Source organism: Odontesthes bonariensis, chromosome 13 (assembly GCF_027942865.1).
Source record: "Odontesthes bonariensis isolate fOdoBon6 chromosome 13, fOdoBon6.hap1, whole genome shotgun sequence".
NCBI lineage: Eukaryota > Metazoa > Chordata > Actinopteri > Atheriniformes > Atherinopsidae > Odontesthes > Odontesthes bonariensis.
Window position 1 is genome coordinate 24,090,564 of NC_134518.1, and position 13,283 is coordinate 24,103,846.

Sequence of the window (13,283 nt, forward strand, 5' to 3'; positions counted from 1 at the left end):
ATCGCTTGGCGCTATTTTTGCCTCCCTTCATATCAATGCGTTCAGTCACCTAGCGATGGCCGCACCTGTTACGGTGTTTACTGCTCGGTCTGCACTTCGTTCTGCATGGTTTACACAGCCCGTAGTGATACGAAGGTAGAGAGAAATAGCGCCAAGCGATTGTGAGGTCTGACTTTTTGAGATGCAAACGTATTACCTACTCTTTTGAACGCATATTGTTTTGAGAAGCAAAACCCTTTATTTTCGGGACCCCAGCCAACTAGCCGGAACTACCTTCGTCAACGCCAAAACGAGGCTGGAACTCGGCTAAGAGGACACAGCAGGGGGTAAGTCAATGTTCATAAATGATTGCTATGTAATATGGGATGTCATACAGCTTCATGTCAAAAGAGGCGAACTATCCCTTTAACCTCTTTTCTTATTTTGAAATGAACCGTCATATCCGGTGCAGGTCTCTGCTTTTCTGGCTGACTTGACACAGCTGTTTGATCAACACTAAAAACACTAACCATCTGACATCGCCAGCAAGTGTGCCGACTCTGAAACAACCAGAAACCAGTGACTCGCTGTCAGACGTCTTGGTGTGTTTATAGCCAGCGACAAACGAGCTTATTAATGCCTCAAATCACTTCCAAGTGTGGGTTAAGGCGGCCTGCGTGGACTACCAGCGGAATTGAGTGCGATACAAGGCTGAACTTTCCCGATCCCGAGCTGAGATCAATGCCGACGTTCAGGTGGTTCACCCGGCATTAAACGGGCCAGACAGGACGGCAACGCCTCGGTAAATCAAACCCTCTGAGAGTGGCGATTGTGTGCCTGCAAGGGAGCTGTGACCCAGCCGAAGACTGGGGTTGATCATGGTGAGAAACAAGCAATGATCCAGTTGGTGGAAAGTTGGGAGAGACGGCGGAGTAGAGGGAAAATGTACAAAAAGTGATATTTTCTTTAAGGAGAGTTCGCTTTAAGAGTGATATACAGCGCTTTCAAGCCGCGTGGCTTAAACGGCAAACTCAACAATACCAACATGGGCGAGGTGGCCATGGAGGAGCAGGACAGGGAGATCACGGACATGGATCGGCGCTCCTCGGTGGTGGAGAACGGGGTCGTCCTGGTGATCAACCACAGACGGCTCCATCCCCCGCTCAGCGTCGTGCTGGCCACCATGCTCTACTTGGCCGAGTTCCTCACCGCCGCCGTGTTGTGCGGCGCGTACCGCAAGAACAACGACGTCATCTGGATGGGCTTCACCATCACCTTCATGCTGCTGCCCGCCGTGCTCATTCAGTTAACTTTGACGTTCATCCACAGAGACCTGGGTGGGGACCGGCCTCTGGTCCTGTTTCTGCACCTGCTGCTACTCGGCCCCGTTATCCGGTAGGTGAGGGTCCGGTGGAGGAGCACAGAGGCTCAGAAAAGGAGCATTTCTTACACTTTTTTTACGCCCTGCTTAGTTGCAGGTCATTTTTTTATTGATAAAGGTTTGGTGATTAGCGTGGATAGATTATTGGACAACCCTGGCACACACCCAGGGGCCCAACGAGTCAGGGGGGCCCAGATCGTGTCTCAGACATAAAGGCAAAGAAAGAATAGCCTACAAATTAAACGTTTGGACACACCTACTAATTCAAAATGAATGGATGGGTGTGTCCAAACTTTGGTTTAATAAGCACACTGAGGGAAAGAAAAGGCGGTGTACATGTCAAGAAAAAAAAAAACACCTTAAAGAATCTAAATGCATTAAAAGAGATTATGTTAAAACGATCCGTAGGCATATGTGACACAAAGAAACCATGAAGAAGATGCAAAAGGCCACAGCAGGACACAGAATGGCAAAAAAGTAGTCATAAAATATAATCCAGAATGTGCAGAGATGCTAAACAAGAAATTTGACCACAAAACAAAAACAAAAAATGACCACCGTGACACACAAAACATGAAATAAAAACAATTACAAAGAGAATCAAAATTACCTCAAAGTGGAACAGAATGAGTACAAAGAAGCGTGGAAGGATCAAAATGTGACTAAAAAGGACCAAAATGGCAACATTATTAAATATAAAATAACCACAAGTATGGAGCCATTTACGTGCACGTGCCCGCAGGCTCTGTTTGTTCGTCTGTTCTTTATGACGACGTGTGTTTATCCACACAAATTATTTAAGAGATTTAAAATCAGTTTATCTTGTTGGTTCATTTCCACACCTCTGTCCTCTGTTTCCATTTTAAGGGCTTTTTTTAAACATTAATCAGTTAGCCCATTACCTGAAATGGTCCTTTCTAATAAAAAATATTAGAGCAGATTATAGTTTTTGATTATTTTTGGATAAAAAAAACGAATCAGATTGTGTGATTTTTAAACTGTTTTTGGACGTTGAGGGCTAAATTAATTCTAACTGCATGTTCTGTTTCCCTTTTCCATTAACACCATGATGGTTATTGGCAGACAGATGTCTGTAGAATGCTGCAGTGATCTTTCAGAGCTGACCGGATGCTGCAGCAGTTTAATGTTGATTGATTTTTATCATTCTTGTAACTTTGTTTGAGCCCGTGCTTCTGCACTGGATCACTCCAGATCAAGAGCTTATGCAGCGTGACGTCCTACAGGAAGTAAGACTTAGAGATAACGACCTCCCACGTTAATGAGCGCGCTGAACAGGGGTGGACCTCAGAACAAAAGTCTCCCTGATGTGAAACCACTGCGGTTTACGCTCAAATAGCACCCTGATAACCGCCCCAGTAGCGCATCCTTCGTGGTTATGACTTGTAGGAACTCATCTTCAGGCCTCAGAGGCCTCTGACAGCTGGCTGGATCAGCTGGAGCAGGGACAGAAGGGCGGTTGTAGATGTTGCAGGGAATGTTTCTGGAAATAATGCATCGACTTGGAAATGGGACCAAAGGTCTTGAAAGATGCCGCTCTTACAAGCCTGGAAGAGGTTGGTGAAGGTTGAGGGAGGATGTCTGCTGAATCTCAGCTGACATACTTGTTTGGAGGACAGTCACTCGTGTAGGAAGGCAAGGCTGGAGACGTGGACTAATTAAAAAATTTACTCTGTTTCACCCTCTGAACTTTGATTTGTCAACAGAGGTGAGGTGAATTTTACGGTGTAGTAGGAGTTATTCGAGAGGTGTGTTCTTTTACAGGTCAATAAAATCTGTCTTGCCTTCAGCTGCAGGTTTGCTGCCTTAAAGAAAGTAAAACCAAAAGGCCCGTGACTGGTTTGATCTGTGGATTCTGCTTTCAAAATGTGTGCCCAGATTATACCGAGTGTGATGTTTCTTTTGAAAGATACAGGCAAAAATGCTTCGTAACGCCGTTTAAAATACAGGAAATGATCTTGCTGTGAGTGCTGAGCGAGCAGATCTGAAATGAGCCTGTTCTTTGTGTAATACAGGTCATGAAAACAAATAAAAACAGATAAAGTCATTCAAGGCTCACTGGATGTAATTTCAGATAAACTAGTTGTGATGAATGTCATTTGAGTCAGAAAGGGCTTCACAAACCAGGACAAAAAGGAGTGCGTGTACTTGCACGCCAGAGTTGCCTGCACATTTACAGTTCCCACTGTAACTGCACCAAGGTCATGGTGTCCGGGGTTCAGCCTCAAGGTTAGAATTACTCATTAACACTTTAAAGATAAAGCCTCATGGAGCAGTCGGATAGACCACCCACAGCTCGACTCACGCTGGCAGCCTTAAGTCAGAGTCAGGTGGCACCAGATGTGACCAACTTATTCATCACAGTCTGCTGGGTGACAGATGAGGTCTTAAGCAGCTTCCTCCTACCAAAAGTGAGGCGCAGGAGTGACGTTCAAGATCAGCTCTCATGTGATCTCATGATCAATCACATGTATGCTCAGAGCCGGAACAGCCTGCCGCACTGTTTGTTCAGTTTCATGATGGAACACCCTGAATTTAAGCGTGCGATAGCAATGCAAATGTCAGATTAGTGCCATACTAGTATATCTATTTATTTACAAGTAATGAGGGAGTATAAGGGAAATGGCCAGAAATTGCTTTGGTGGTGTGGTTTGTGGACACGTTTCTGTACCTAATGGGATGTTCCCATCCATGGAGCATGACGATTCAATGAATGGTTCGATGAGTGCGACTGCTTTAGCTTTCACGGTCAACAGATCTCAGCCCAGCTGAGCAGGTTTTGAACTCGTGTTGGACGGCGCTCTCCACCTCCATCATCAGACCGCCAAATTAGGGGAAATGTTTAGATTTCAGTAGATCTCTGCAGACTTGTAGAGTCAGTACCAAGGAGCACGCAAGCCGCTCCGGAAGCCCCCAAAACCTGACCAAGACACTTAATGTTGGTTCTTCAGGTAGTTTGTCATTTGTAGAAGATGCTTGATGGTTAACTGAACCTAAATGTAAATACATTTTGTCAGTTTCAGAGCAAAGTCGTCGGTGTGACACATCAGATAAATATCTGCCCCTACCATCAGTTTATCCATCATAAGCCTTATCAGCACATTATTTACTGTCTTCTAAGCTGGTCTGCGTGCACTTGTTTCATTAGAATAAGGCAAATGAGTGGAGTTACATTTGTTTATTTGTCTTCTTATAAATGCACATTTGCTTTTAGGGGTTAAATCAATTCCAGAGATCAGCTCTAACACAGCTGGAATCGGCTTCTTTTTTTACTTTTTTTTTTTTGAAGCAGAAAAATCTGAGATGGTTCCGCCAAAGACGGCGAGCACCTTAAACCAAAAGCAGGTGCACGTGCCGGTGATTCAAAGCGGCACTGTCCATGAAATAGTTTGTTAGTCTGAGTGTCCGTATCTCTAAAATGAAGACTTTTTGTAGTTTCAGCTGCTCCACAGTTGTAAGGTCTCAGACTGTAAAGCAGCAGTTAGAGGGTTGTTGTTGTTGTTGTTAAAGTCCGGCTCTCTGGGCCCTGTTGGTAATGTTCTCGCCCCAAACAAATCACCTCTGCTGCTTCTTGGCTCAGATGGGAGGTTTCCTGTGTGACTGAACGATGGTGTAACTGCTGATCTTGCGGCTGCACACACAATCACACCATATTTGCTATCAAAAGAGGAATTTCAACTTGTGGTGTTTACAGATGACTGTATACATTGTGCATGTTTTTTTTTTAGAACCTATCTGGCATCCTGCTTCAATCCATCTTAAGATAATGTGACTTTTTCCTCACCATTAAACACTTTGACGACAGGTCTCGTGGATCTTGTATTGACTTGTCTTTTTGGCTATGTGATCCTTTTGCTAAAGAATGGAGAAAAACAACATCATTACCCTGCCTGTTTGGACCAGTCTCAGCATGCAGAGCCTCTTGTGGTCTGTTACAGGCCTCACGGTGTGATGAGACCTAGTCAGTGAGCCTGATGGGGTAATCCTGAGAGACCAAAACAGGATGTTCTTGCTAAAGAGCTGCTGAAAAAATTTCCTATATATCCCGTTGCCCCGTAGTCGGAGAATACCAGTGTTTCTTGCATCTTTTGCGGTCTTTTGTGTGGTATTTGTCACAGTACTGCTGCATTCACTCACAGAGGGAACAGACTGCAAGTGCAGGCTGCAAATATGGCAGTGAACGCGTTTCCGCTTACAACACGATTCGGCCATGAAAGTCAGCATATTTATTCTCTTGGCTTTTTTTTTTCCTTCCCCAAGTGAAATTCAGTCTGCCTATCTGTTATTCTAAAGACTTCTAAGTGCCCGCTGGCTGGAGTTCAGTACTTTCACACTGCATACTGAGCCTATTGTCCTGCCAGATTCCCAAACAAATGATGGCTGTAAATCAGGTTTTTGTGCCTTCTCTGTAATTCTGTGGTAGACTACAATGATGCCTGTGGCTGTTAGTGTAAAGAGCTCAAGTATGTGTGTGATAAGACCCCCGCTAGTGAGTAACGACAACATTTGTTCCGGGTCAAACTCAGTTCTTTGACCAGTTTGGAAACTCGGTCCGCTGCCACGCTACCAGAAGTCTTAGCAACAGTGTCTGAACATGCATTCCAGCACATTGATGTTAGATTTAGTGCTGCAGTGGGAATCCCCAGAAGGCTGTGGTTGTGTCTGACGCTTACGTGTGCAGCATTTTGTGTTTCAGGTAGTTTCACCCAAATGTTACTACGCTGTTTGCCATGACATCTTGTAAGTGGAAACCTGCTCTTCCAGTTTCTGTAGTTTTGCTGTTGAACATTTGGCTCTGAGTTCTATTTGCATTACGTGTTTTTATTCTTTCTATTTTTTTTTCCCTCCATCGTCAACATTTGCCAAAACATTTCTTTCATGTGAAAAAAGTCTGCACTTTTGGCACAGAAACCCTTTTCATGAACAAATCCTGGCTCACTCTAAATGAATACTGTTGCTGTCCCCTGTGACCAAACACTGACAGCCTTTACTTTGCAAACGTTGAGCGAGCCACACCCAGAGATTTTCAGTTAATCTGCTCAGGCTGGCCTCGGGGAGCGGTGTTTTCCTTCACCTGCTGGAGCCTCATTTCAGAGCTTGTGTCTGTTTGGCTTTGATTTACAAAGAAATAACTCATTGTAATGGGCCCCTGCATGACATGACATTTCTGAGATCAATATTTTGTCAGTGGCTAATACATAAATGTCACATTTTGAGTTCTTAAACTAACAGATTGCTAACACATAACCTCTAAAACTCATGTTTCTGCTTTGTAAGTTCTGTATATTCACTCATTGATAACACCCCCCCCCCCCCCCCCCCCCTGTGTCATATCCTGTAACTTAAGCACAATACGGCACTGCCCCCTGTTGGTGTTGACAAAAAACTTCAGTCTCACCCCCTTCTCTCTCATTTTCCCTCAGGTGTTGTGAAGCCCTGGTGGTCTATTTCAATGCAGGTAGACAGGAGGAGCCTTATGTCACCATCTCCAGAAAGATCCGCCTGAAGAAGGGGCAGCAGACCCCCATGGAGCTGGAAATCGGCCAGTCGGAGCGCACTCTGGCCATGCACAGGAACGCCTTCAAGCGCACCGCGGTCATCCAGGCTTTCCTGGGCTCCACACCTCAGCTGACGCTCCAGCTGTATGCCACCATCCAGGAGAAATACATCCTCCCAACAAGATGTGAGAAGCACTGGGGGTTGGGGTTTTTAAGAATAATTTTATGACAGATTTGAATCTGGGTTTTTAGTTATTTTGCCAAGGTGCAAACGCCTCCGAAATGTTAAAATGAAGACATTCTTTGAGGTTGGCAACATTTAGTCTGTATTTAAATTGGGAAACTCACGATGGAAGATTTAAAACAGACAAAAATTTACATTTTTGGCATTTATCATTATGAACACAACCATGAATCAGTTTTTCCAGTAAGTTCTTTAACAGTAACACAAACAGTTTTCATGTTCTTCTGTGGTAAAAGTGCAGTGCCCTCCATGATGTTTGAGACAAAGTCACATTTTGCTCTTCAGGGGACAATTCTAAATCAAACAATTCATTCCAGACTTTATGTTAAAGTCATTTTCATACATTTCAGTTCCACCATGTAGAAACTCTGTTTGATTACTTAGGTGGGTTGCATTGCTTCATTGGTACTGGGATAAAATAGCCGAGGATTACTTCTACAATTTGGAGTCTGTAGTTGCCATTGTTCAACATGAGGAGAGAAGGCTGTAACATAAAGTTTGGTATTTGCACTTTAATCACGTTTGAATTGTTTGATTTTTAGAATTTTACACTGAGGAGCAGAGGCGGAACTCTTAATGGGGGGCACTGTAAGCGCATTCCTGGCCTCAGAAGCTCATGTATGCCCCATCTAGCAGAAATGACTTTTTATTGGCAGTTTAAATAATTGTCCAACTATTTCTTCTAAAGAGATATTCGTCCTTTTGTAGTCCAAGTAGTTCTTGGATGTAAGAGGTGCTCGATGTGCTTTAAAGCCCCCCGCAGCATTGCAAGGGCTTTCCAAACTCTCAATTTCTTCTTCTTGAACCTTTCTTTGGTGACCTTTTTAGATAGATGGCCCAACATGATGTTCAAACACTCTTTGATGTGGAGCAGAAACCCCAGCTGAATCAGTGAAAACAAGCTGCTTTGTCCCTGAAGCAGTGACAAACCACAATGTCTCCTCCACCATGCATCGCTGTACGTTTCCCTCCGGAAACAGTGTCTCTGGTCTCCACGAAAGATGTTTACTGTTACTGAAGCCAAACAACCTGAACTCTGATTCATCTGCCCTCAGACTACTATTCCAAAAGACCTGTTATTTGCCTTTATGCTCAGTGACAAACTGCAGTTTTGCTCTGATACTCCACAGCCTTTTTCGACCCTCGCACATCTCCTATGCATGCGAAATAAGTGGTGATATCTTTTCTGCTTGTAGATGTGGCAATTTACCACAGATTGTTTCTGCCTCACCTGTAAATCCTCAGTGGGGCAGTAAGTCCAGGACTGATTATTTTATTTTTTTTATTATTATTATTTTTTTAATTTTTTTTTGTGAGTTGAAATCTATGAATTTTTCTTTGATCAAGTGATATTAAAAAATATTTCCAAACAGATGTTAAGGCACCTCATCTGATGGTGTGATACTCAGTTTTTCCAACTGACAAAATGCTAAAAATCATTGCAGTAACTTATCTTTTTTTTAAAAGGAGGATTAAATACTTGCTTGTTTTTGTGCGCTGTTCGCTCTGAGAGATGTCTTACAAGTGAAACACTAGAAAAACGCTACAGAAAGATAATATTTACAGTCTGTGTTTCCCTTAAAGCATCAGCCTGCTGCTGTGTCTGTGCATTCAGCTCAGTGCTTTGATTGTATAAATAAAGACTGCAGTTTTTTTTAGGGCAAACTAAAACCTTGGCCTCATGATGGCGCTAGAAGAAGAATTTTTTATCTTGAGTAATTAAACTCATGGCAGTCCTCCCAGTAGTTCCATTAACAATGAACAGATCAAAAGACCAGAATAATCCTCTTCCATTTTGAATATTGTAATAAAAAATATAGTGTTTGTACTTGGAGCCATGTTCTTATGTAAAATTATTTTGATCATAGAGATAAAGTTGATCAATAAATTAGAAAATATAGTGATCTTTAACATGCATCTATTTTCTATTCACTTTTTTAATAAATAAAACACTTTTCCTTACAGATGATCACATCGGCTCAGCATTTTTAGTGAAAAATAGCTTTGCGTTATCCCAAAAATGCTCCAAAGAGCCGCTTGTGACTCGATGGTACAACTCATGCTGTGCAGAAGGAGCAAACTGGAGGATGTGACATTTCTCTGAAAAGTGCAGTGACTCTCATTGGTAGAGGTGGAGTTGGCTTAAAATCCCACCACCGTGTTTCACTGTTGGTTTGATACAGTGAGGTATGAGCCTCAATAAATCTCAAACCTGAATTCGTGGGTAAATAAGACTTTGATTTGGAGGGTTAATTTAGACTTCTGCTAAGCCCTCTTTTGATGAGGCTTTTGTTCATTATTGCAATATCTATGTCAATATCTCTCTATCCTCACAGGATGCGGGCGTTTCTTTCTGTATCTGGCCTGTAAAAAGAGTCGACCTGCTCAGGGGGTACCCATCTTCTGACCCAGAGTCAGCTGGCTTCATCCCTGTAGTGTTTTTTAAGGAAGGTTCCTTGATTTAGATATGACTTTCTTTAGACCTGTTTTGCATTATCCAGACTTATTTAGTCTAGGTGAATCAGTCGGTAGAGTGTTCACTCTCCAACCAAAAAGGTCAGTGGCTATATCCGGCAGCCCCGGCAAGTGTTGAGTTGTCTCTCATGTTCATCGGTGTGTGATTTTAGGGAAAAAGTGCTGCATATGTAAAGTAATAAAAGTTTAACAGGCACTACATAATATAAAATGTAGTTGGATGGCTTGTAAAGTTGTCTTTTGGATCTTATTTCAAAATCCAGCCAATTTTTTTTGTATTTCTTTTAACACGGGTATGATTATTTCTGGAAATATGGAATATAGTTGGTGTTTTTCAATGCTTTTTTGCACCTCTGATCGCTGCCAGACAAGTTAGAAAATGAGAGATCATTCAAAGGAAACCACACTTGTGATTTTTTTTTTTTATTTGATTTTTTTTAAATAGCCCAAATGTGTGAACTATGTTGAAAAATGACCTGTTACTTGAGAAATTTCACATTTTTGTACCCGTCATCTGGGTCTCCATCTGAAGGGGAAAAATATGACCACGTAAACTGTGAGAACCTGATTGTGAGTCCTCATGAAAACGAGTAAAAAAAAAAAAAAAAATTAGGTAGAGCTTGAGCCACAGTACCAGTAGTCCTGCCACACTGAGAGCCAATCACACAAGCTAGTTCTAAATAAAATGGACTGGCAAAGACTTCAGAATTAGCACAGGTGCTATCAATGGAAGTCAAAGTGTTTGTGACAGCTCAAACGGTGCGAAGGACAACATAAAAGCAACCCTGATGAATGTTGGGAGTTCACTCTTTGGTGAGATGAGACCATTATAAATTAATTTAGCTCAGATCATGACTGTCATGTTTGTTGCAAACCAGGTGCAGATTAAGATATTTATAGAGTCCCAACAGTGAAGCACAGAAATGGGAGTTTGATGATACTGAGTTAAAAATGGTGCCGCGACAGGCTGTGGATGTGACAAAATACTTGCCTACAACGACACAGAGCATGGCGCTATGATTCTGTACTGCTCCTCTGAAACTGTTTGACCTCTGAAATTTTCCCGGAGTTCACGTGCTTTGTTGCACGTATCATAAAGATTTTAAGTGAGTAAAGTTTTACTGGAAAGTCTGAGCACACCCATATTTATAACAGGTTTAGTTGAGCAAGCCGCTGATAAGAAGATAGAATTCTCCCGAAAGTCATCTGAATGCTGCTGCAGAGGAAGGATGTGACCCGAGAAAATGTGAACTTTCTCCAAACGAATTATTATAGTCCTTATCAGGTCTTACATCACGGTTTCCCAGTAGTGGACGTCCCAGCAAGTTAACTCTGACGTCGAACTGTGTAATGTTCAGAGAGTCTACAAAAAAAAAAAACAAGAGCAACATCTCAAACTTGCAGTCATTTAATCAACCATGAACTCTTCTTTATACCAAAGTGCTCTAGACTCAAATATAAGGGCCATATGTGTGACGGCTAAAGTTTGGCTGAAATTGGGTCATGAAACAGGACAATAATCCCATCAAGGTGCTGCTATTATTCAAAGTCCGGACCTCAGCCTGATGGAAATGCTGATTTAGGACCTTAAGAGAGCTGAACATAGAAGAAGATCCGCAAATCTCAATGAACTGAAGCAACAATGTAAAGAAAAGTGGAACTAAAAAAGATGTGAGACACTGAGAACGTCAGACAGAAAATTATGACTTCAAGTTATTGCTAATAAAGGTGGTTCTACAAGCTAATGAATCATGGGATGTATTTAGTTTTTCACAAACTGCTTCAGAATTCTAGTTTAGTTTTTGTAGAATAATAATACTTTAATAAATTAAACACTTTTCATTTTAAAGGTGTGAAAGTTATTACAGATTCTGAATGTGGACCATGCTAAATGAACATAATGTCGGGAATGAAGTTCTCTTTGCTCGAGATTTTGTCTTGCTGTTGATTTAAAGTCTTAACAGATGACCTCTGTTTGTGTTCTCAGTGGCTCTGATGATCATCACCCTCATCTCCATCACATACGGAGCTCTTGTGTGCAACGTTCTGGCCATCCAGATCAGATACGACGACTATAAGGTGCGGCTGCGCCCTGCGGCTTACCTGTGCATGATAGTGTGGAGGGGCTTGGAGATTGCCACCCGAGTCACTGCTCTCGTCCTCTTCAGCACAGCTCTCACTCACTGGATGATCCTTGTCGGCATGGCCAACCTGCTTTTCTTCTTCTTCCTCCCCTGGATTCAGTTCTGGGCCAAAAAAGGCTCACTGACTGAAGACGTGGAGAAAAACTTCTCAAAGCTGGGCACCACATTTGTGCTCTGTATGTTCACGCTGCTCTACGCCTGCATCAACGTCTTCTGCTGGTCGGCCGTGCAGCTCGACCTCACCCATCGAGACCTCATCGAGAAGAAGCAGGGCTGGGGCCGCCTGGCGTTGTACTACTCTGGACGCTTCGTTGAGAACTTCCTCCTCATCACGCTCTGGTACTTCTTCAAATCGGACTTCTACGAGTACGTGTGCGCTCCGCTGCTGGTCGTCCAGCTGCTGATCTGCTACAGCGTGGCCGTGCTCTTCATGCTGCTCTTCTACCAGTTTTGCCACCCTTGCAGGCGCCTCTTCAAACACAACGTCCACGACTGCCTGCACTGCGTCTGCTGCCGTAGAGGGAGGCGCCAAGAGAAGGGGAGGCGAGCGAACCTGCCGCCTTCGTACTCCACAGCTGGCACCATGGTGCTGATGCCGGAGGAGCCACTGCAGCTGCTAGACCCTCAAAACTCACAACCTCCTGACCCCACCAGTCACCCGAGAGAGCAGGAGACGTTGAATGTTGAGGAGATAATGGAAGCAGCCTGAGAACGATCTAATGTTTTTGGATCAAACATTTGCCTTTTTCTCTCAAGTGCACAAAACTACTAATTTAGGATTCTGAGAGGGTATATGTGAGATATATGTTGACTCCTGCTGCCTTTATGGAGGGTTACTACAGACACTGAGGGCACCACGAGGCCCCAGCCTACCAAAGAATGTGGCATGTCCAGATACGCTGGGATGCACAAAGGCCGCTGTTCAGAGAGCAGCACTGAGCCAGGTGTAAGGGAAATGTGCCAAGTGTGTTTGGAGTGGCTGAAACACTGACCAGAACACCCTCAGTTTACGTCCTCTCAGGGTTTCCATTTTATCCATGAAAGCCCTTTTGCACACGTTTGCATCTGCACTAATCAGACTTCAAAAAAGAAAGAAAAAAACTCAGCAGGAAGGCAAGAAAAGGTCAGAATTGGTTTATCTTCCTCATACCCAACTGCTGGTATGAATGCCTTGTATTGTTCACTGTCCAGCTGCCTTGAATAGGAAAAAAAAAAGGTTTTAGTGTTGTGAAAGAACCAAGTGAAACACAAACAGGTGTCAAACGTTGGTGGGAATGTTTTGTTGGAAAATGGTTGTTGAATATCTGTGTGTGTCCTCTGTAGCAAAGAGGTTTGTCAGAATTAATCTTAATATTTTTGCTTGAACGAGACTAACGCCGAATAAGCTTCTACTTTATACTGAAGTGCTTTAACACTTTGCTTATTTTTTTTATGTTTGGCCCAGTTTGTCATACAGTGCCTTGATAATTGTACAACTTGAGACTTGAATAAAAATTAATAAAAAACCAGACCTTTTTTTTTTTTTTTTTTTTTTTTTTTTTACT

The 13,283-nt window shown here is 42.9% G+C and overlaps 1 protein-coding gene across 1 annotated transcript; it reads left to right on the forward strand.

Moving 5' to 3' along the window:
- Window positions 1-462: 462 nt before the first annotated feature.
- xkrx (XK related X-linked) lies at window positions 463-13,247 on the forward strand. The gene is made up of 3 exons (XM_075481700.1): window positions 463-1,374; window positions 6,802-7,061; window positions 11,583-13,247. Exons 1-3 carry the CDS (start codon window positions 1,025-1,027, stop codon window positions 12,446-12,448), a joined length of 1,476 nt encoding a protein of 491 aa, XP_075337815.1. The 5' UTR covers window positions 463-1,024; the 3' UTR covers window positions 12,449-13,247.
- The last annotated feature ends 36 nt before the right edge of the window (window positions 13,248-13,283 follow it).

Coding starts and splice junctions, on each gene's coding strand:
- xkrx (XM_075481700.1), top strand. CDS start 1,025: ATGGGCGAGGTGGCCATGGAGGAGCAGGACAGGGAGATCACGGACATG. Junction 1,375..6,801: donor CTACTCGGCCCCGTTATCCG/GTAGGTGAGGGT, acceptor ATTTTCCCTCAG/GTGTTGTGAAGCCCTGGTGG. Junction 7,062..11,582: donor ATACATCCTCCCAACAAGAT/GTGAGAAGCACT, acceptor TTGTGTTCTCAG/TGGCTCTGATGATCATCACC.